This window comes from Saccostrea echinata, unplaced genomic scaffold, assembly GCF_033153115.1.
Source record: "Saccostrea echinata isolate AGI-Se365-2 ecotype Australia unplaced genomic scaffold, CSIRO_AGI_Sech_v1 ptg000052l, whole genome shotgun sequence".
Taxonomy (NCBI): domain Eukaryota; kingdom Metazoa; phylum Mollusca; class Bivalvia; order Ostreida; family Ostreidae; genus Saccostrea; species Saccostrea echinata.
The window spans coordinates 1615282-1639580 of NW_026889801.1; the positions used below are offsets into that span (position 1 = coordinate 1615282).

General features: G+C 32.9%; 1 protein-coding gene across 1 annotated transcript in view; it reads left to right on the forward strand.

Moving 5' to 3' along the window:
- The window catches only part of LOC133204095 (syntaxin-binding protein 5-like), a 59612-nt gene that overhangs the window by 20353 nt on the left and 14960 nt on the right, over window positions 1-24299 (forward strand). Inside the window, exons 5-19 of the mRNA XM_061339856.1 lie at window positions 704-838; window positions 6562-6625; window positions 9173-9256; window positions 9791-9914; window positions 12035-12110; window positions 12516-12670; window positions 12949-13172; window positions 13785-13852; window positions 13976-14016; window positions 14343-14593; window positions 15872-16027; window positions 18299-18468; window positions 19251-19339; window positions 19939-20045; window positions 21357-22248. Of these exons, the coding sequence (XP_061195840.1) occupies window positions 704-838; window positions 6562-6625; window positions 9173-9256; window positions 9791-9914; window positions 12035-12110; window positions 12516-12670; window positions 12949-13172; window positions 13785-13852; window positions 13976-14016; window positions 14343-14593; window positions 15872-16027; window positions 18299-18468; window positions 19251-19339; window positions 19939-20045; window positions 21357-22248 (2636 nt within the window). The remainder of the gene's footprint in view (window positions 1-703; window positions 839-6561; window positions 6626-9172; window positions 9257-9790; window positions 9915-12034; window positions 12111-12515; window positions 12671-12948; window positions 13173-13784; window positions 13853-13975; window positions 14017-14342; window positions 14594-15871; window positions 16028-18298; window positions 18469-19250; window positions 19340-19938; window positions 20046-21356; window positions 22249-24299) is intronic.

Sequence of the window (24299 nt, forward strand, 5' to 3'; positions counted from 1 at the left end):
GACAATTTTCTGCATTTTATCGGTAATACTTTGTTTCCGGGTAGACGGAATCCATTGTTTATGCAGCAATTGAACAATGACTGGGTTTGAAATTTTCATGGACAACTATGATGAAATGACCCAGATTCCTGCACAAAACACATAGATCAATTGTATTGGATTTCATGATGCTTGTCTTGGCATTGAAGGGGTCTAGTTATTCTTGCTATAGAGGCCATGATTATCTCAGGTTGCACAGACTGTCACAGAAAAAAAGGTGTTCTTAACTTGCGTTAATAATGAAAATCGGATACTCTAGCTAGTATCACATTAATTTTATGATTGGTATCTTGTAATGGTAACTGTGTGTGCAACATGTTATAATTTGATAGGGTTATATAGATTTTATGAAGTTTGATAATAGTTATATAGATAAAGCATGAATTACATACCTGTAATAGTGTAAAAGAGATGAAATTGAGCATGGATAAATAATTTGATGCATCAGCAAAAACTAATCTGACTTAAATGTACTTCATTAATATAGATCTATGAAAAGGTTTTTTTTTGCCATCAACATAGCAAAGAAGAACAAAACAGTTTGTAATGTGTCAATATAAAAGAACTTGTGTTTGCCTTGAATAAATTCCCATAATAGAAATCAATTTTCATTTTGAAAAGGACATGAAAATATATGCTGATAATGCTTTTCTTTATTTTGCAGGATAACCTTTTGCCACTTGCCTTTCCAAAGTAAATGGCTGTATGTAGGCACAGAGAGGGGAAATGTCCACATGGCCAATATTGAAACATTTACCCTTTCTGGTTATGTCATCAATTGGAACAAGGCTATTGAACTGTGAGTATAGCAGTCACTGATTCCATTAATGGTCTTAATAAAGATGCTTCTTGAATCAGTTTCTTAGATGAGAAAGCGTTGCATTGGTTTTCATTAGGCAGAGTGATCTTCAGTCATTTTTTCCCCCTTTTTTTTCTCTCTGATATTTCACTTCGAATTCATTAGGTTTTGTCAATTCAAGTATACATGGCTATAATTTCTAAGTCCTTACCACATCCAGGTCTATGTAAAGGTTACAGTAGATGAGAAAGAATGTTGCTTAAGGTGTAGGTCAGAGTTTATTTTGTCTTCATTAATTGGTCCATTATTGATGAAATTTCGACAGCTTGGAGAGTATTTCATAACAGTGCTACTGATACCACAACCCACACATTGCACATCTGAGGATTTAATTGCAGTGTAGGACCAATGATCAATCCTTCAAAATGTACAAGGACCCAAGAAAATACCATGATCAGACTGTAGTTTATTGAGAGTAAAATACATCTTTTTTTACACGTCGGGGAATTATTGACCAGGCTATGTGACCAGTCAGTGGGATGTTGTGTGAAAAGTAATTCGAGGAGGAAACAGCTTGCACTTAAGGCACATCTATCTTTATGTGTTTGCTACTGGAAAGTGCAAGCAACATGATAGATTGAACACCATATAAATCGTTTAGTCCGCTTTACATTAGTAATAGTTTTTTTTTAATGGTGAATAAATTTTACATTAAGAGATCAATATAAATATAGCTATTGCCTGATAGATCATTTTCCTTGTCAAAGATTCTGTCAACAAATATCCCTTTGCAGCCAAATTTTGTCATTTTATTTATCCCTTCCACAATGTGCCAGTAATTATTTAGGTCACTTTTTTTTTTCTTCTTTAAAATATGTTCTACTTGCAAAGGGTCAAGTTCTTTATTTCTTTGTGTCATAATCCACATTTTCTGTACATTAATTATGAAGGGAATTAGTAATATTGTGTGAAAGATTGTTCTTAACCAGGGAGAGTTGGTACTTAAGGGGAATAAATGATCTTTGAAATCGCCAATAACTTTGGGACTATAGACACACTAGTAACTAGTCTTTAAACTGAGGGTTGATAAAGAATCATGAAACCATTTTGACATATTTTAGTTAATTTTAATGGAAATTAGTTTATAAATTAAATTTTTCAAGGCTGTATGTTGCATTATTCAATGTGTTGTTAACAGAATCCTCAAACAAATTCCCCAAAAGACACAAAAGCTGCCACCAAGCACATACTGGTTCTGCAAATAAAAAGAACTGAAATGGGGAAATGAGGTAGCAGAGTAAATTAAATTGATGGATTTGATTAGTAAATCAAAGTTGTCGGTACAGGATGATTAGTATAGTTATTGGCATGTTGCGTAATACTATGGGTTATATAGTGTATGACATAATCAGCGTAACTATATATGCTTGTTTTGTACAATATCATTATAAGTTCAAGCATACAAGGATGGCCGCTGTTTTCTCCTTTGATGGAGTCTGTACAATTGTGTTATCTACCGCATTCATCACTCGCTGTTGATCCATCAATAAAATTGCAATCTTGGTGATGAAAAGGGGATGTATGCATAATTCAGGGATCATATTGAATATTGAGATGTAATTGGGAGTTTTGTGATAAACAAGGATTTGTCAAACTTTGCATGACAATAAAAACAATGTAATGCTTAGAATTAATTACATATATGAGGCTTAATTACTTTTAGGGCAGTATGGAGTGACATAGCTGAAATCAGAATTTTACGATGCTAACAAAATTCCTTAGGCTTTTAGAAATTATGATTGTCTTAAAAGGTTTAGGGATTTTTAGACATGGTTTAAGTTTTGCATTGCATCAGTTTCTTAAGTTTTCAACCGATTTAACATATTCAGATTTCGACCAATTGTTCAACTGAAAGTGAAAATTATCATTTTCATGAAGAGAGTACATTTTTTTATTTTGAAAAGTATGTACTAGCCAGGGTGAATTCACCATGCATTGTACACCCTCGCACTTCAACAAGTTCTAGTGATATCGCTACCGATATCAAAATGGAACTTAACATGTAGTAAATGGTTAAAATATAAATTTTTGACACAATTGTGTGCTCTTTATTGAGAAAATATCATTAAAACCCGATTTTTTTTTTAAATAAGTCAGAATTCACCATGGATCAGACAATATTCACCATGCATTAGACATACGGTATTTAAGGGGATGAAGGACACATGGTCACATGACTCTGTTTAACTACGTCATATGTAGTCTCCGTTTATATAAGTGCAAAATGTGTAAAGCATCAGTTATTGTATAATTTTTTGACAATTTTTTAACTTTAATTACCATCTTATATAAAAAAAAAATGAAAATTTTTAACATTCTTGTAAACATCAACAAATTATGAAAAAGTTTGATCCACTCCTCTGTTTCCCTAAACTGCGCGTCCAACAAGTCGGTGACGTCATACACGATCTGTTAGTACAGCAAGATCATACTCGGTGAATACAGGGGCGGTGTCATTATGTAAAAACAGGTCATAATTAGTATATGATGAAATATTTTGAGAAACGGGGAACACAAAAATTATTTTTGCATGGCTGATGACGGAAATCTTATGTAGGTATATCTTATTTCGCTTATTTAGCTTACGTGTGACGTCATAGTTGGTTTTTCCCGTACTCGAGAAATGTAACATGACACGTTTTTGTCATGCTTATGTCCTCTTTAACGATGTCCTGTGCAATATTGAGGTCAGCTTCACCATTCGAAATTTTTACAGTTAATCAATAATTTGAAGGATTTGCATTTCAACGTAAATTAAAAAATATTGAATGATAGAATTTTTTGTAAATTACGTTTTTTATTGTTTAAGTTGTCTTAAAAAGTGTGTAATTTTCCCTATCCAGATGCAGTGTGATAGACAAAACTTCCTTTTTCGAATTTTAAATCCTAGTTATACTCTGAAATATTTTACAAGATACATGTCCACTTTGATATTTTTTATATATGCTTAAAAAATCCCATTATTGACAGAGTAATGAGCCCGGAAACATGGAGAATTAAAACTCCACTTAGATACTGTAGGGCATAGTATTTGTCAATCAATATCTCCAAAATAAGGTTAGAAACCTAATGATATAACTGCTTTAAGATATGTGGGACATACTTAATTAGAAATACACGAAATATGAAAAAAATTGAATGACAAGTATTTTTTCAGCTCAAGGCCCTTCTCCTCCTTAAACCAGAAAAATATCACACCTTGATCTCGGTGCTTTAAAATTAGTGATATCGAAACATTTTTATCTTTTATTAAAAAATTAAACTAAATCTAGTTAAATTTGAATGACTATTTCGATCCACAAATGTTAAGAGATTTTAGGTGCACCACATTGCCTTAGAAAGGCTTTACAATGCAAGTAATATGGCAATTCGCGCCTTTGTCTTGTGGGTTAGTATCATCTAGTTTAAAGAAATAAATTGGGTCCACTTCTAGTCGTCATATCTTGTATTTTCACTTCAGATTTAGAGTTTTTATTTTCTATTTCCGTTAAAAACGGCTGCCATTTGGGTCTCATAAGAAAATAGAAGTGATTACCCATGCATCGGAAAGTGTCCGATACATGGTTAATTTGTGTCCGATTTACGGTGAAATAAACATACTAGTAAAAACTACTCTAAAAATTATTGTACAAACATTAAAGTAAAATTTTTGAAAAATTTCTTTAAAATTATCAATCATTGACAAATTTTACCTAGGTCCGACTCGTTCCGGTGAAGTCTATTTAAAAGAGCGACAACTCTAAAAATTGCAAAATCGTAAAATTCTGGTTACTCCCCTATGATGATGCAAAATATGATGTAATTTCAAGGCCATTCTTGTATTTTTATTACAACATGGAAATAAAAATCGGGCATCATTAAAAAGTTTAAATCTTCACCTTTAAGACAGAAACAAGTAAAACACGGGGAGACTGAGGTTCAATGAAAGTTTATTGCTTAAAGTTGTCCGAAGCAAGGTATGTGTCCGATGCATGGTTAACTCACCCTATTAGGGGGCATCACAAACTTAACATGGGTTGGGACTCTGCTTCTCATGTACAGACAGGGACAAGAGTGAAGTCCATCATTTTGAAAAAAAATTGGTGGATTATCGCCAACTTGGCAAGGTTTTGAATTTACCACTAAAAGAGGAGTGTTTATGAGAGTTTCATTTCATCCGGGTCAGTAATAACTGATGACCTTGTGCGCTAGTACAATAATGTGGAAGGTGAATGTTGTTATTTTGTTGTTAAAATATTCAATTGATTTTGTAGTAAAACTGATTTACAACTTTTCATGGTTTTAACCATAATAATAACATAGCATACACTGTCTTGCAATAGAGAAATGTCTAAAGTTACAAAATATTGAAACAAAATTAAGTAACATGCTCGTTAAAACAAACGAAATATCATAATTTTTGTCTTTACTATTTTATGAAATAAATTGGCAGATAACTCTTCCTTTAGCTTGTGAATTTAACACTGTCAAGATGGACAGTATTTTAGTTTAAAAATATATCAGTTGGAGATATGAAGTTTATTCACAATTTTCATTGACACTTTTTTGCTTGGTGGATCTAAAAAATTTCAAAGAGAGGTAACTCTATATTTTAAAAAAGTTCTAAATTTTTATGACTGTTTTAGTCATAACAAAAATTTAATCTGTGACTAGTAATCATCATTTTCAGAAAGATGGATTTCACTCTCGCTCCTGAATGATGTAATTCTGATAGTTTTTCAAAATATTCTTAATTCAAAATCGTGATACCATCAGATGTTTTTGGACGAAAAAACAATACACATTGCCAGGAGTTTTAAACAGATATATAACAAAAGATGAAAATCTTTGTGTTCTTACAAGAAAAATTAACAAAAATATAGTTTTTGCTGGTATTTCCTCAAAATCTGATTCATGCAGCTAGAGGAGGTGTACAGCATTACCAGGCATCATGAAATTGCACAAAGTTCCTTCGATTATTGGAACTCAAAATTATACAGGGAATAAGAAAATAAAGTTCAAAACTATCTTGTGTATGTCCTTAAATTTAGAATTACATAATCTTTAGACTTCTAGCTACTTTGCTTACTGTTTTTTTTATTTCTGAAGAACTAAGGTCTTGATTGAGAAATTGTCCAGTCACACTGTAATTTACGTAGGTGGCTAAGAGGCATCAAGACTTTAGCATCTTCAACCAGAGCCTCCAAATGTGACACAATGAGACAAAAAAGAGTTGAAAAGAAATTGCAGTCAGTTTCTTTTGAGGAAAATCAATGAAATTTCTAAATGTCAAATTTGATTAATTGAGAGTCCTGGAATGAGCAGGCCCTGTGAAAGACATACTAATATTTATTGATCTCCTCAACTGCAGTGATGCAACCAGACAACAGATTACTTTATAACCATGTATAACGGGCAGATTCAATCCATCTATGACCTAATACGACAAAAACATCTCAATCTGGGCTGGGTTTTTGTGCACTGTAGGTTTAAAAGATTTGTAATGAGATAGAAAACATACTGGAAGGATGAAGGTTAAATTGATTATAGACTGTTCCCTCCACATCATCAGTGGCACATGAAAATCATTAGAAGAAAAAATCTTGCATAATGATTGCCTGTTCTCTTCTATTTCCATGATTCTGAGTTGTGCTGAATTATATGACAAACTTTTTTTCTTTCAGATCAAGGAAGACGCACCCTGGCCCAGTGGTCAGTTTGACTGACTGTCCTATAGATCCCAATAAGGTGAGGACATTCCCAAAATTTTAAAAATATACTATAATCAACAAGACAAGTGTCAACTTTTTCAAAGCAATGAGGTAAAACTTATTTTAAAGTGGATTTTCAAATTTGATCTCAATTGAATGAGCACTTAATTACAATTAAATTTATATAGATAGACATACCCTGGGTATGTATATCTTTTTGAAAAAAAAAAAACTACCAAATATTAAATCGTCATTATTACATCAATGAAGTTCATTTACACAAAGTTCATGCTTGAATTATCACCTTCACAAGTAAATTTAGTAATGACAAATAAAAAGGTTAAATTGTAAGAAATTGTAGATAGGTTCATCAGGGAATTTTATCTAGATATTTGCCAGGTACATGTAGGCCTGGGGCATCAATATTTCTTAAAATAAAGTGCTCACTTGCGAAGGATCTCTAAATCAGACCAGGAATGAGTTTTCATGAAGGGTGGATCAATGATTATTTCTTCCGGGGTGAACAAAGTTCATCTTTGCCATTAAGGAGGCAAACAAGGGCATTTTAAACAAGTTAGTTTGTTTGATCAATAAGTTGTCAGAACAGTTTGTTATCAGTGGGATCGGAGTGTTTTACACTTCATTTCTTCAGAGAGTGTCATGGAATGGGTTTCTAACTGCTTCTTGAATGGTATCTCATTTTGAGAGAAGAAAAATGATGCACAAATAAAGAAAAAAAAATAAATGTGTATTCTTGCATTTGTACCTGTATCAATATCTTTAAAAAAAAATACCTTGATGAGTAGTTAACAGTCTTCATGTACAAGTAAATTTCAATTTATTGCATAAATAAATTTGAGACTGTATATTTGAAACCTGATGAACCCTTCTGGTAGGACAATGAATACATTACTATATGTTGTTCTTGTTTGTTTTTTTTTAAATGAGATCATTTTAAACATTATCATACTATTTCATGAGGATCTCTGATGTAGTAGTGTGTTAAAATTTTGGCTATTTAGATTTTCCCATTTGAGGTCAACCATTGATCCACATTCCATTTATAGAAACTCAATCAGTTAAAAGAGTATTCCAGCATTTTCCCAAAGGTCCACCTCCAAAGATATACATAACTAGTGTGGCTTAATGGAAGAAAAAAGAACATCATGCTGGTGTTATAGGTTAATGGCAGAATAGGATGATCTTTGGCAGCATGGTCCAGTTACCGTACCTAATATGGCGTTTTGTATTCTCTTGAATGTCTTTTTGCATTGCCCTCTGATTTGAGATGCTCCTTCAAGAATTTCGGAGGTAATGAATTTCAGAAAGGAAATATAATGATTGACCCAAATTTTTAAAAGAAACTGTTACAGACATCTTTAATGGAATTTTGAAAGATGATCTGAAAAATTGGCTGTGAAACTGATAATGGTACAATCCAGTGCAAAAAAATGTCTTTGCAAAGAATGATAATGGAGAAATACCAAGACAGTTTTCTGTCAAAATTTCTTTCCTTGTAAGCTGTTGAGTGCTTAAAGCATGGTATTTTTGTTTTGACATTTGTAGAAATTAGAGATATGGTTATAATGATAAATATGTGAGATTCCTTCATAAAATCTCATTCTTGTCAGCATATGTTCCATTTGAACTCTCTTGGGCAATGCAAAGAAGTTCCTCATATTTAGGGCAATCTTTGTGATCAATACAGTTTACATATTTTAGGGTGAGGCAGGAAACATAGTATGTGAAATAAAGCTACATTGGTTCTACTTTTTAGCTCACCTGAGCTGAAGCTCGAATGACTTTTCTGACTGAAAATTGTCCACAATCCATCTGTCTTGTTGTTTTAAACTTTTCACATTTTCGACTTCTCTAGAAACACTGGGGCAATGTCAACCAAATTTGCTACAAAGTATCCTTGGGTGAAAGGGATTCAAGTTTGTTTAACTGAAGAGCTATGTCCTATTTTAAGGGGAGATAAATAATTCTTGAAAATTTAGTGGCATATTTAAAAAAACTTTTTCTCAAGATCTACTGGGCCAGAAAAGATGAAACTTATGTGAAAACTTTAATATGTAGTGTAAATTCAAGTTTGTTCAAATCAAGATCCCCTGGGTAGGGTGGGGTCACAATAGGAGAACAAAGATTTACATGGGATTATATATAGGAATTTTTTTTTACAAGAATAGCAAAGCCATAATTAGTCATATTGATATGAAACATTCTCAGATAGTGTAGATTCAAGTTTTTCAGACCATGACTTCTAGGGATTGGGTGGGGCCACAATAGGCAATCAAAGTTTTAGACAGGAATATATAGGAAAATCATGAAAAAAAATTCTTCTTAAAAACAGCAAAACCATGATAAGTCATATTAATATGGAAGCATCCTCAGATAGTGTAGATTCAGCTTTGTTCAAATCATGATTCCCAGGGGATAGGGTGGGGTCATGGTATGAGATCAAAGTTTTACATAATGAAAAATATTTGCTGATGAAGAACAGCAAGGTCATAGTGATTCAGGTGAGCATTGTGGCCTATGGGCGTATTGTTCTGTAATGTAACCTTCACCTTTACTTTTGCAGTTATTAATAGGATTTGAGACTGGGACCATTGTGTTGTGGGATTTGAAGAGTAAAACAGCAGAGTGCAGATATAACTTACCAGAGGTAAATAAATTTGATGTTAAAAAGGGGGGGGGGGTGTCTGAAAAAAATAAATGAAATGTTGGTTCATGTAAATCTGAAGTTCTTGTTCAAATAACTAATTATAAAAGTATAATTTCTTTATGGAAGAGAGGGTTGGGGGGAGGGGGCTTATAAATGTTAACTTAATACAAATGTATTTGTAATTCATGGATTATCTATAGTTTATTACTAGTTGTATAACACCCCCAATAGAATCACATGATATTGCACATCCATGTACTACCTGATAAAGAGGAGCATTATATATTCATGAATTGTTTACTCTCCTCTCATTAGTGGTAACATAAAGCCAAACTATAGACATCCTGTTTCATTTTACATTCTTTCTTTGCCATTGTTAAATTCCTTGACTACATTATTAAAATATGTATGGATCCTATTACATTGTAATACACAAGTAATTTGTCATTGCCCCTTTTGTAATTGCTACTGTTTAATGTGTAATTATAATGATAATGTTCTTACGAAATAATTGAAATATCTTTCATTTCGTAGGCCCTGCGTTCTGTGTCCTGGCACCATGAAGGGAAACAGTTCATGTGTAGCCACACAGACGGGAGTATCACCACGTACAACGTCAAACATCCACAGAAGCCCGTCAGTGTTATGATGCCTCATGGTAGGTGTTACCATACTACTGATGGCAAATGATCAATTTTTTCATAAATTTCATTATGTTGCCATATTAATCACAGCAGTATGGCAGATGTTTCCGTTTTTATAATTATCCTAGTTATTGATGACAAAGGGTTTATTTTGTCATTTAAACTCCACTGTGTTGGCATACTGGAAGATGTTTTCTATTTGATAATGCCTTATGGTAAATGTTGCCACATTGATAATTGAATATATTGGTTTGTTTTACTGCCTTTCCATACCACATGGAAAAGCTGCCTTATCACTTCACATGGTTTGTTTTATATTGATGATGCAATATGGTAATCGTTGGCTTGTTGATGATGCTGCTACATAATTGAAGAATTGCTGCAATATGATAAATGTTGCCATATTTACAATGCCACATGATATTTAGGGCAAGAAGTACCATATTGATGGTGATAGAACATAGTTAAAATCTTCTTCATATCCATTTTTCTGATCTAAGCAGCACTCTTAAGCTCTAAAATTGAATTGCCCTTTAATGTGATCATTACTGCAATTCCTAATGAAGAAAATACCGATTTGATTGCAAAAGTACATGGCTAATCAAATGAGATTTATTGAGGTCTGTCTATGAATTAAAGTTTAAGAGAACTTCTTTTGAGCTAAGGAACTTTGTCTTCTCAGGAGACTTGTACAGACGGAAACTTCTAGTCAAGCAGCAGATGTTAAAAGCAGACAATTCCCTTGTAATATACTGGGACTGTCTATCCATTAAAATAGTTTGTCTCAAATTAAAGTTCCGGGTTCACAGAAAGTAGTTCAAATCAACAAAGATTCAACAGGTAACAATAACAACAAAGGTAGAAATAGGGACTGTAGACAAATCAGGTTTCTAATTTTCAAGTCACAATTGATAATAAATTTCAAAATGAAAAAAAAAAATTGTTTTCCCCAGGCAAGACTCTGTCTTTTAGTGGATGCTGCAGTAAAGGTTGTTGAACTGTGGTCATTATAAGTTCTAATTGTGAGACACAATATTTATCTAGTAATAATGTCAAGGTCAGAAATATGATCGTTCCTTGTTTGTTGTCTGGAAAAGCTCCGTTGAAGAAGTAATTGAGCAGAATTTCTATGAAGACAGAGTTCATTTTGTCATTCACATTCTTGGAAGATTTTTACATTCAATCTTGGTTTATATTAAACATTACCTTAAGCTTGTAACCGTATGGTTTCATTTAATACTTTGTCGTTAATGAAGAAATATACCACACTTTGTAAAAGACAATGATAGAGGGAAAGTTTATCATTCACATTTTCAGATGTCTTGATAAATCTTCCCTTAAAGGACTGAATATGACTTTTGTTTTTCACATACAGAAAGTTTGTATTATTTTTAAAGGAAACAAAACAGTAAGTCTTATATGATAAGACTTCCCGAATTTAGTCATCATAAACAGAGAAGATTACAAAACAATCATTGAAATAATTCCTTATTCAGTGTATCTGGGCAACAAACTCATCTTCCCTCTATCAGAAGTCAGCATGTAACATCATTATCATGCCAAGTAAATTGAAGAGATGACGTTGACCGTAAACTTAATGTCAACAACGTAGTTGAGGAACTGTGGCATAGGAAGGTTGTTATAATTGGTGATGTGGTGAAAACAAATAGTGCTTTTGAAATTTTAACAACTATTTGTTTGTGTTGACTGATTTGTACCTAAGACATTAACAGGTTCTGTAAACACTAGGAGGTTATGTAAGGAATATGATTCAGTTTGTTTTGTTTGTAAGAGTGCATCAGCCTTTACAATGTACTGATTTTTAGCTGAAAAAGGATCAGAAGTCACACTTGAAACAAGACCTTTATGCAAACTGAATATCAGTTTCCTGAATGATATAATCCTTCAAAAGTACAGTCAGTAAAAATATGCCATATTTACTAACAAGATATTGGGATTTCCTCTTGGATACAATGTAATAAAATTAAGCTCTTTAAGTTCCTCTTAGTTTTACTAAGTAACTGAAAACCTGTAACTGAGACATGCATTTCACTTAACTTTTAACTTTGTTTTTTGTGCAAAACATAATTTCAATTTGTTATTACTACCTTTTTTGTATTCTTTGTTTTTTTAGCTCAGATGGGCAAAGATGGCAAACTCAACCCATGTAAACCAATAACCAAAGTGGAGTGGAAGTCAGTGAAAAATGGGTAAAACTAAATTTCACTTGTCCATATAATATACAGTCAAACCTCATTATCTCAAACTCAATGGGACCGAGAAAAAACTTCGAGATATCTGAGGATTTGAGATATCCAGGGTAAAATACTTAAAGAATAAGGGGTTGGAACTTCTAAATCACTTCGACATATCCATGGTTTTCGAGATATTCGTGTTGGAGATACCAAAGTTCAACTGTATTTTTAGGATGAAAGCTGCTCAAGATCTGAAGATTGTCTTGTAAAATTTAGTACATTTCTATTTCATAGATATCCAACTTTTAAAGGTCACATTTTTAAAATTGGATACACTGTAGTAGACATCTGTCCTTTTCTTCTTTTTAGGCCCGCAGGAATATTAATGTTAATTTGATTGTTGATGTTTTGCTTATACAGAGAGCCGTTGATCATCTTTTCTGGGGGAATGTCCTATGACAGGGCAGGGAGGACACCTAGTATTACTGTAATGAATGGCAAGAGCACCACAGCCCTGGAGATGGAGCACAATATTGTAGACTTTGTTGTGCTTTGTGAAACACCCTGGCAAAATGGTAATGTAGGGAGGAAACAGTCTAAATTAAATTTATATCAAATGTATATTACATGTTATTGATGTAAGGGATGAAAGTTTTGGCAATGTGGTACAGAGAGTTTTGTATGATACAGTTTTTAAACACATTGCAGAAAAATAGAGTTAAGACAAAGTATATGGATAAAACTGCTCGCAGAACTGATTGTGAAATTTTGTGTATTGTGAACTATAGTGTATTTGGAATTTTTTACAATATTAAATGTATTAAAAGTGATCCCCCTTTGATTATTTTGATAGACTTTCAGGAACCATATGCCATTGTGGTCCTCCTGCAGTATGACCTTGTGGTAGTGGACCTGACCTCCCCTAACTACCCCTGTTTTGAAAACCCCTACCCCATGGACATTCACGAATCGCCGGTCACAGCATGTCAGTATTATGCAAACTGCCCGCCTGATCTCATTCCTGCTTTCTACTCTGTGGGGTCATCTCGCCAGAAACGCTCAGGATTCAGTGAAAAGGTAAGGTCCAGTAGTCAAGAGTGGAATTTTGATCAACTCTAACATTTCTAAGTCATTTAATTTCCAGAATTTAAAGTGGTGTCTTACCCTATCATGCATTAAAAACAACCCACCAGGCTTTGCAACAACAGAAATTATGCTTAATGCTGTAGGTGTAGCTTGCATTCATGTACATATACATGATGTAAAAACTACAGTGAAACTCATTTAGTACGAACACGGATATAGCAAATTCACGGATATAGCGAAGTTTTCTTGGTTTCCCAGCTATATAAATTTTACGAATTCCTTATATGGATATAATGTATTACGGATATAACAAAGTTTTACTGTACATAAATAAGGTGAAAAAGAGTGAAAGGAGTGATATTAATTATTGATTAAATATCTATCAGTGAAGACAAATTTATTTAATGTTGAGTATCAGTGTAGACAAATTTATTTAAAGTTGGTATTCTTACTTGACATCAAGAGTACTTGCATTTTCCTCACTTGAAAAATTACTGTGAATGGTTAAATTTTCTAAGTTTCTTTTGTTCTTGTGTATGAACTCTGAGACATTAATTATGTTACAACATTTCAGAGCATTTGGGAATTTTTTTTTCATTACAGTCCTGGCCAATAAATGGTGGAGAGTGGGGTACATCCACATGTAGTTATCCTGAGATTTTTATCACTGGGTAAGATTAACTCTAAACTGCTTTTGGTACTTCAGCTCCTTTTTTGGTTCGTATTATATATAAATAGCATAATTGGTCAATTTTTCCTTTTTGTAAGTTAATCCAAGATATTTATGATTGTAGGCATGCTGATGGTTCTTTAAAATTTTGGGATGCTTCCTCGGGTAAGGATCGATTTTCTATTTCTGCAAAATTTCTTCAAACAATTTTTTTTCCATGTGTGAGAGAAATACCTGAGAGGTGTATGCAGTACAAACTTCATAAATCCATATGAAATATATTTACCATCAGGAATCAATTACTCATTGCCAAAGTGATTTAACTTTATTCATATAGAATTCTGCAAACACTAAATTTTTATCATTGAAACAATTTTGATCATGTAATACATTGCACTTACTTCTGATTTGGGATATTTTTTGTCTCGGATTTTGTGTATTCTGTACTTATTGCAAAACAGTAGTTCAATTTTCGTTTCTTGTTTTTTCAGTGACATTACAAGTGTTATATAAACTCAAAACTGCCAAAATATTCGAGAAACCAAAAAAGAGAGAAGAATCTCGTAGTGAAAACCGTGACACTGTCGGTGAAAACCAGAAAGACGGTTCTGAATCTGACCCTGACCCCTTTGCAGTGTATCTAATACATTTGTGTACCGAGTCTAGGATTTTGTGCTTCGCCGGAGCTACTCATTTAGTGCTATGTAGATTTTCCAAACAGGAATTAAATGTGGAAGTACAGGTAAAGTACAGTATCTGAGATTTTGACATTGATCTTGTATTAATTTTTTTTCAATATTTGGTGTAAACGATGAATTTTTTTTTTTTTTTAAAAATTTAATATATAAAATCCAGGACGGTTAGAAATGTAAGTGAATAGGTTATATTTGTTTTGAGTTGATGAATTGAAAGAGAATAGTTCAATTCACTCAGAAACCTGAAGTCTTTCTGAAGATTACCGGTAACCGTGATAAACTTTGATGAAATAAATTGGAAATTCATTCGAAGAAGGAAATCTTGAGTATTTCTCACAAATAAGAATACATATTTGTAAGACCGAAAAAAAAGGTGCATTGAAAAAGGTACATTTGACAGTAAAAAGATAATGCTAACTAAGTAGAAAAATATATGTTATAAGCCAGTCAAAACTTTGTAGATATATAATTACTTTAAAATTTAATTTAAAATATACAGTAAAACTTTTCTAATCTGGAGACCACTGGCTCCATAAAAATTGGCCGGATTAGGCAACATTCTGGATTAAACATTTTAAAACAGTTGAATTTACTGAAAGGGATTTAAAATTTACATCGTATAAGACAAGATTTCAGAATTTAGACCAATTTCATTATAGATCTTATTATATTAGTTATACTAGAAGTTTGTTTGTTTTTCAAAAATTAAAAAAAACTGATTCACAGATAAACCACATCATCATCATACTGCAGAATTCTGTATTTCAGCTCTCAGTTTCATTCACATATGTTGCCAGGGTTACTAAGAATCAGAGTTATCAAAAATATTTTAAAGTAGTAATTTTCCAGTCATTTTGGACTGATTTCAATAAATCTTGGTACACTGTTAAACTATATCAAGACAGATAATTCTTTTTATCCATTTATGATTATGGTAAATATTTTAGCTATGGTAATTAACTTCCAATTTTCTCAAAATTTAACCATGTCACTCATACATGTACAGGTTTGGTCCAATTTGAATGAAGTTGTATGCAAGTAAAATCACGAAGAACATATGATTCAATACAGTGATTATCAATTTCAAAGAACAGTGTTGCCATGGCTACTGAAAATATGATAACCTATGAAATTCATTCCTAATGCTACTCCTGTATCAAGTCTGTTTCATTTGAGCTACAGTCTAGTCTGAGATGTACAGTTGATTAGATGAGTTACCGATTAGATGATTTAAACTTAATAGAGATTTATGATTTAGTTTTCCTGGTGTTTTCTTATTTTTCTCATCTTTACAGTGTTGATATATTTGTGACTTTGTTTTCCAGAGTTTAGAGTTTTCCATTATTTATCATGATATTTTGGACGAAATGGAGTCCCCAGACATAGATAACCATTACCGGCCATGTTTAGGGGTTGTAGCACAGATTCAAAGTGGAAGCAGGGAGTCATACTCAAGCAATGCATCTGACCACAGTTCCAAGGTAACACCTCCATTGTACCTGAAAACATGTTTTTTCGTTTGATGTATGTATACGGAATGTACAGTCATATAAATATTTTTACATACTTAACCTGATGTTCACTTGGTTGTGTAACTGGTTAGACCCAAAAATGATAGTGCTGGAAAACTTCTTTACAAAAAATCATAATTTAATATTCAAATACACTGTGTCAACAGTGTGTACAAGTTGAGCAATTACATTATGTATTTATTTTAATTCTACTGTATGCCATTAAACTGAAGGTAATGTTAGATTTGTTGTTAAGATTATAAATACTTTGTATATTACTTGGAGAGTTAAAAGTCTTCTATGTTGTGGGGTATCATCCCTACAAGGTTAAACAACGGCCTTGATTTGAGGTTTTATGTTGCCAACTGCTAAGGATGATGTATATTTAGAAGCAATCCTGCGTTAGGTTTGCTGAACCCACATGTACATGTAGAAGGTGAGCTTTTCTGTGAACATTTCTGGAGCAAAAGCCATACAGAAAAAATTCTTAATCATACTTTGTTTAAACTTTCATTGATTGTGCAGAGGTTCAAATTTCAAACAAAGTACATTATCTGTAAATGATTTATATTATCACTGCATGATCATGATGATCAGATGGTCTAAAGATATTTTCTCTCACATTTGTCAGTGTGAGGAAAACAAATATACAGTCTTCATTTTCTCACTAACTTCTATGATAGACATTAATAATTAAAAATGTTTTGCAAGTAAAGTATTTTTTGTAAATTGATTATAAAAAAAAAAAAGAAGATGGAAATTTTTGATAACATTACATAATGAAGGTATTCCATTTTTCATGTTCTAATGTACTAAATAGTCGCCTACTATTGTTTTAGAAACAAACTAAGGTCTATTTGTGGTCTCTGTTGAATTGAAATGTTTTATCGATAAGAAATCAATATATCTGACAGTGATGAGGTTAATGTGTACTTTTACTGGAGAGACATGCAAGTATATATTCTCCAAAGTCCAATTTTTGAAGACAAGTTCACAAGATTGCTGATTTCCAACCAAAGATGTGTTTTCCTTGACTGCCTTATGTTTCCTTTTTATAAGTAGGTTTTAGTTTTGATGAACTTACTTATATTGACTGCTACCATAGACATTTAGTCCGGATAAAACACAGTTGATTCTTGTGGAATTTTTTTCCCAAAAACATTGTGTGTACAAAAATACTGTTGTCTTGGTGATGAGGGCATAATAGATATCGGGAACAGAGAATGGACTTCTTCCAAACTTTTTCAGAGTGTTTTAAATTAAATTAATGATAATAGATAGTTTTCAGTAGGCCTAAATTAGCAAGAGTTATTTCCCATTGGCTGCCATATTGGGGGTCAACATGCCCATATTCCTTCATTATTCAACCAACTTTAACTTTTTATACTGGCCATTATGGGGTAGGAAGCATTGTTTTTCTGAAAAATGTACATTTGTTAACGCCTCCTTTATTTCATAGTTTTTATTCTCTAAAGATTTTTCACCAAATATTTCTGCTATACCCTATTAATTTGGAAAGACAAAGGAAAAATTACCCACCAAGATGGCGGCCAAGGGAAATAACTTGGAGAGAAAATACGTCATATGAAAACTATCTATAGGCTTGTAACTATCATAACTAGTTTGACGAAGAATCAACAAGGGCACAGCAAAGCGGAGCGTAAAAAATACCAAAATAATTGTAGATATGTAAATCATTGGCGACTTCACTGTACATAGGTAATTCAAGCTACGTAGCTAAATATGATATATAAACAAAAATTTCGAACCTGATTGCACACATTTACACTTGGAAAAGCAAATACTGTAATATTTTATTATCCCCTTGTTCAATTTTGTTTATGTGATTGGAATATGAGAAGATCAGACAATAGATGAATAAATATTTATCTAAATCAAGGCAACATTTGATCCTGGTGCAAATTACGTCACTTCCATTTTGCACATAGGACAACTAGCCCACCCACAAACACACAAAGTGCGTTACTTTATCCCATCCCCAACTTCAATGCGAGGGGATAACAAGCATCCCCTCACAAGCTAGAAAATGACATCCATCCTGATGTAAATTTTTACTTAATATGTTGTACACGAATTCACTAATCCACTCACTTACTCACACTCAAGTGCATTACTATATCCCCCAACTTTTTCTATCCACGGGCAATGACTCAAACTGTATGGGGTCTGCATAAAACCTGAAAAAGAAAAATTTCATATTTTCTCAATTGTGTATTGTAGAGTGATCCTTGGACAGCAGTAAAGGTGCGGTCTGGTAGCAGAAAATACTCAGCAGGTTACTACCCAGACCTGGTGTGTGTATTACAGTGGTTAGACAGCAAAGAGCCGGGGGAGGGCAAGGAGCACCCCGGCAATATCACCTTTATCTCCATGAACTCATCATATGGATTGTAAGTATGAAGTTCTCTTTGTTATCATAATATGACCGCTAAGTACTAACTCTTCCCATTTTGAACTTTAAATGGTCTGTTAGTAGTGCTCAAGTGCTCTTATTATGAACTCATAATGTGGCCTGTAAGTACTTGAGCTATGTTCAAGATTGCAGCATTTAAGTACAAAGTACCTCAACATGGAGCTACAATGTTGAATGATTTGCTAGCCTAGCTGCTCTGTAGGGATAATACAATGCATTCAGTAGACCTAGCAACTAGCCTAGCTATTAGGCAAGATGTCTGTGATCTTAAGCTTGTACATGTTGTAGGCTGTGAGTAATGTTTGAACAACATATATGGCCTTTGAATACTTTTATCTTTTTGAAATCATAGAGCTTATAAGCCTTGCTTTCTGCTTGTTAAGTATCTCCTTGGCTATAAAAAAAACAATGATTTTACCCTCAAGAACATTGAACGCTTTTGCTTAATCCACATTATGAATGATACTTGGTGCTTTCAAGTTTGAGACTCACTTAGCCTAAGGGTGGGAGACCATTTAATTATTGATCAACATGCCATATTACTTGTTTTCATTCCATTATACCTATTTGCATGAGTTGAAAACTAGTTAGATTACATTCACATTGTTTATGAAATTTTTTAGAACATAGAAATTTAAAGTATGAGTTATGTTTGATTTTATTCTGAAGTTTATTTTAATATATCTTCATGCACAACTTTTTATAAAAGATAGAAGGATGCTTATAATTCTTATATACGTCAAACTTCTTTATTTACAGACTGGCATTTGGAAATGAGTCTGGGTTAGCAATAGTAGATTATATACAGAAAACTTGTCTGTTAAACCTGGGCACTCCTGATTTGTACGGTAAGAAACAGAGATAAATATAGCTAATGCAGTCCTGTTTGATTATCATATAAATGGACTTAAAAAATTAATTTCAATACTTTTAATTAGTTTTTAATAGTAACACTGAAGGTATGTAGATCACAATTTGATTATTTTTTTTTTCAATGTTAAAAAGTTATGTGCAGAGTTTATTTCAATTCCATAGTTTTACTACATATTTCACAATTTGATTTTCATGAGTCACATTTTTTTTATATATATATTCACTGTTTAGTATCAAAAATGTTGCAAGACTTTTTTTTTTTTCAAAAGAACTTGTTTAGTTTGTGTCTTGATGAATTTGTGATATTATATATGTCAGTGATGTATCATATAATGTTCAGAAAATGTCTTATAAACTTGGGTAACATGGTTAGATAAGGTAAATGTATTCCAGATTGTTTGCATTGTTGAGGAGTTATAAATTTTTTGAGGAATTAAGATTGATGTGGGGAAAAAAGTTTATTTTTGCCAATAAAAAAAATAATGCTAAGAGAAGTTCTTGCACTTCAGTCATTTTAGCGTTCATGAATGCTTGTATATGCAGTGTTAATCATAATCCACAACTTTCCTTGTAGGTTCCATGGATCCTTACAATCGGGGTCCAAGATCACCTAGGAACAAGAGGTTTCCCACAGATGGATCGGGCACCGAGGATGGGGCACGATCCCCCACTAATGATCAGGTGGGTTTTATGCCTGAGCCAGATACCTGGTGTTTGATTAATAGATATAACAACTTATGACTGATAACATATTGATCTGTAGTAAGTAACTGCAGACCTGTTTACGCTTACGATTTCGCCGTATTTTGTACGGATTTTGAGTCCAAAATACGACTCACGTTTTGCTATTATAAAAATACGGAAATTGGAAATCCATTCGTTTGGATTTTAGCTGATAATTTTCGTTATTATATGTCTCAGTTTGACACTTTTTAATCGCTAAAAAATGAGATAGATTTCAAACACTTAGGTGATGTCAGGTTGCCAAAACGCGGTGGTTTTTAAAAAATGACAGAAACCTCTCGAAAGAAAGCAAGTTATGATGTTTTTTTGTTATTAAACCATGTTTAGGTAATCAGAATGCACATGTACTTGTTCTCTAGTAATATATGTAAAATCGATGGAAAGTGAAATCTTACGGGCAAATGCCAAATCCCACTGACAAATCTAATAAAAAATACTGAGAGACAACAATGTGGGTAAACAGGTCTGGTAACTGCATTTATTCATTAACTTAAAAGCCATGAATTAGTAATGGAATGCTTTGAATGAAAAGATTTAGGATGAATAGTTTCTCGCAATACAGATTTAAAAGAATTGTCTTGATTTTTTGTAAAAATGAAATGCAGATTGCAAAAATTGTCATGATTTTCATTAATCCCATTATTACATGTTTTATGGATGTTCATCTTGCTTATGTACATGTACCTGTGTCTTTTAATTGATCTACATGAGAAAATATGAACACTGTATAACATGTTGTCTCGTCTAATGTATATCTGTCTGACTGCTAAATTCACACAACAATTGTCACATAACCCTGAATTTTTTTTTCTCTTTTCCCCTTTTTTTAAGAGGACAAATGATTTTTATAACGTTATTTTTGATAAATAGATTATGAAAAAAAAGAGATTATTTTATAAAATTTTTCCTTTATTTAATGTTGTTTTTATTAAACTTTCTTTTTGTGTACAATTGTTTGTGTAGTATATTTTCCATAAATCGAGTTATGTTTCCCTAGAATTTCTTAATTTTGTATGTAGTGCACATTTTTATTTTAAAGAAAAACTTCCAAATGTTAGTTTTTTTAATTTTGTGATTAAGTTAATTTTTTCCCCTATTTGTTTGTATATTTTTACAACTTCATTATGTTGGGGGAACTAAAGTCATGACCCCTACCCTTCAAAGAGGAAAATAAGATTTTGGTTGCCTTTATGTGTTTTACGTTTTGTTCTTTATGTTACGTTTTTCTGTTTTGCTTCCTGTTTTCAGTCTAGTCCTCCATCAAGTCCCAATTTAATCGTTAAACCCCGGAAAAAGCACTCGCACGAAAAACTTGTTCCCATGCAAGCAATTCACGAGAGACTTTCTCAGGAAATTGATGATTCTTTGATTGTGCAAGAGAAAAATAACAATGACAGTGACGTTGTTGAGGTAGGGGTCCCTGCAGAAGAGTTGGACAATATTGTTAATAATTTAGATGAAAATTATTTTGAGAAAGGTATGAGGAATCAGTTACAGAACTTTAGCAAGTTCCCGGGTCAGGGACATTTAGAACGTGCTGCCTCAGTACCAAGTCCCCCCTCTCCAAAGCAAGAGGGTATCTCCAAAGCTTCTTCTGAGGGGGCAATTTCAAAAAAGAAAATGGCTTCCAAAACTGTGTCAGACCCCTCACACCATAACAGCCTACTTGCTGAAAATGATGATGGCACTAAAAGTAGACCTAGGTCCTCATCTGACCCAGACGCTGATGTGTCAGAACTGAAACATGCTGAACAAAATACTCGACACAAAACAAGAAGAGTTTCTCTGACTGCTCTGACATTCAAGAAAAATAAACACAAAAACAAACACAAAGAAAAACATTCAAGTGAATCAAGTAATGGTTGCGAGCCATCAGGGAAATCTGATGATGAAAGCAAGTCCGCCCACCCGCATGTTCATGACTTTCACAGTGACGAACATTCTGATAGTGACATAGATGAACATCCACCACCGAAAAGCTTTCTCAGAAGAATGAGCGTCAAAATGAAAAATATTGTCATGGGAAATGAAAAAGAAGAGAAGAAATTCAAAGTCGATATCATTGATTTAACAAACGACAACGGGAAGGTCTGCCACGAAAGAGTGTCCGTGGATGAACTTCAGAATGCAATATTACCTGGTATGTCACCCCAGTAGCTTATTAAGTACACCAAGATTGAAGTATTCAGCCAAATTTACCATGTGTTTTTTTCTTTCTTGCCTTGCAGGGTGAGGCTGCCTTCTTATCAAGCATGTTTAACAATCACCAGATCTGCCGATAAGTCCTTTGCAAACCTTTTTCTTGTGGTGCTTAGAGAAAGAAATCTGGTCTGATGTGAAAACTTTTCAGTCTTTTGAATTTTTTTTCTTGATAATCGACCAGATTTCTCTCCCTTTAGAAGTAATTAACACATGCATGTTTTTCTAATCATTGTCAATAGCACTACATGCTTGCAGCACCTAACATTTTGCCTTATTTGCTTTAGTTTGAGTTCTGTTTCAGACCAGGTTTTTGCACCTAGACAGTAGCTGAGGAGAATGAATGTTGTTGTTGTTGCATTGTTACCAAGCATTGGACCTTAAATTCTAATGAATGTTTCTTACATTCATGCAAAAGATCAATTGATGCATTTCCAAATTATCTACTGATTTCCATTCTTTGAAAAATGAATGAGTTTTTATTTTTGCATGTTTCTATAAATTCAAACACAGAACATGATGGAAATTAGGTCCAATGCTTTGAATGTTTCTTCTGTTGCATTTAGAACAAAACTGGAGTTATTTTTTTACTAACAGGTAGACTAATGCCCAGTGACAATTTGATTTCTAGATTAATGGTGTTTGTATAAGCCCCACTTGTTCGAAGCCTAAGAGACCACCCCCTCCCGAGCTGAGACGCAGTAAACCCAACCGTCGTCTACAAAAAGTGCAAAGTGTGGCCTCCATTGAGGAGGCCAACAATGGAAGTGGCTCATTTAGTGGAGGAGGCTCGTTCAGTGGTGGAGGTGTGATCCGTGTTTATGTTGGCCTTTCGTTACTTTTCTGTGATACTAAGACTAAGGGGTAGATTTTGTATGGATGGCAAATATACCTCTGTGAAGGACCATATCAATAAACTATTAGTTATTGACTGAGAAATCGAAATGTTTGTATTGATAAATTTGTATTGATAAATGAGTTTTAATGATGGAGGTATCATTGCCGTGATATGTGTCAAATTCTCATTCATCAAAATTGGGAGGATCATTTTCATTCATCGAAATTGGGTGAATATGTTTTGTTATCATTGAAAAGGAAAGTTTATATTTTGAATTGCAGCAAAAAGTGAGAATTTAAAAGGTTTTTAATTATTTAAATGCAAGAGTATCACAGGAAAGTAAGATAAAATGCTTCTAACCATATGTTAAGGGTTTTAGTAACAGAGTGAAGGGTTTGTTGTGTCAGATCTGTTAGTTTTAGTTTTGTAGGTAGAGAAAAAAAATCATAATGTGTATTTGTTACACATGTGTGAATATTCAGCATAAATAAATTATGCAAAATAATTTTAATTTCAATTATTTAGATGAAACCATTTGCATACAAAAGCATTTGGAGTAATTGTTATTTAAGTACTCACTGCCATGGTATTTTGGAGGCACTGGTATTTTGGAGGCATTAGGTGTTTGATAATATGCATGTACAAGAAATCATGGATTATGTGCATTTTATATGTTACAAGTAAAATTAATTTGTTAAAAAGACTTTATAACAATCCACAGGCACTTGTTTCTGTAATAAAAAAAATGTTATACAGAAACAAGTGTCAATATAACAATCATTGATATTTATTAAGTGCAGACACAAATTTGCATCTCATATTCTCATATGCATCTTGTTAAATATTCTGATATTTTCCTAAAAAGAAGAAAGTTTTAAATTTTTCTGCAGTTTTTGAGCACACAGATCATCTGGCATGCACATATATTGAATTCTTATGAAAGCACTAAGCTAATTAAGGTGATGAGTTTCAAAACTTACTTGAGTTTTCACAGTGAAAATTCATCTATTACAACATGTACTTGACTGATTTTAAATTTGATTGCACATTTTTTTAACCAAATAAAACTCATTCAACTTAATCATAATCTCAATTGGTAAATGTACAGAAATTTATTTTTTTACTATGCCATTCACCTATTTAACTTTTCTTAT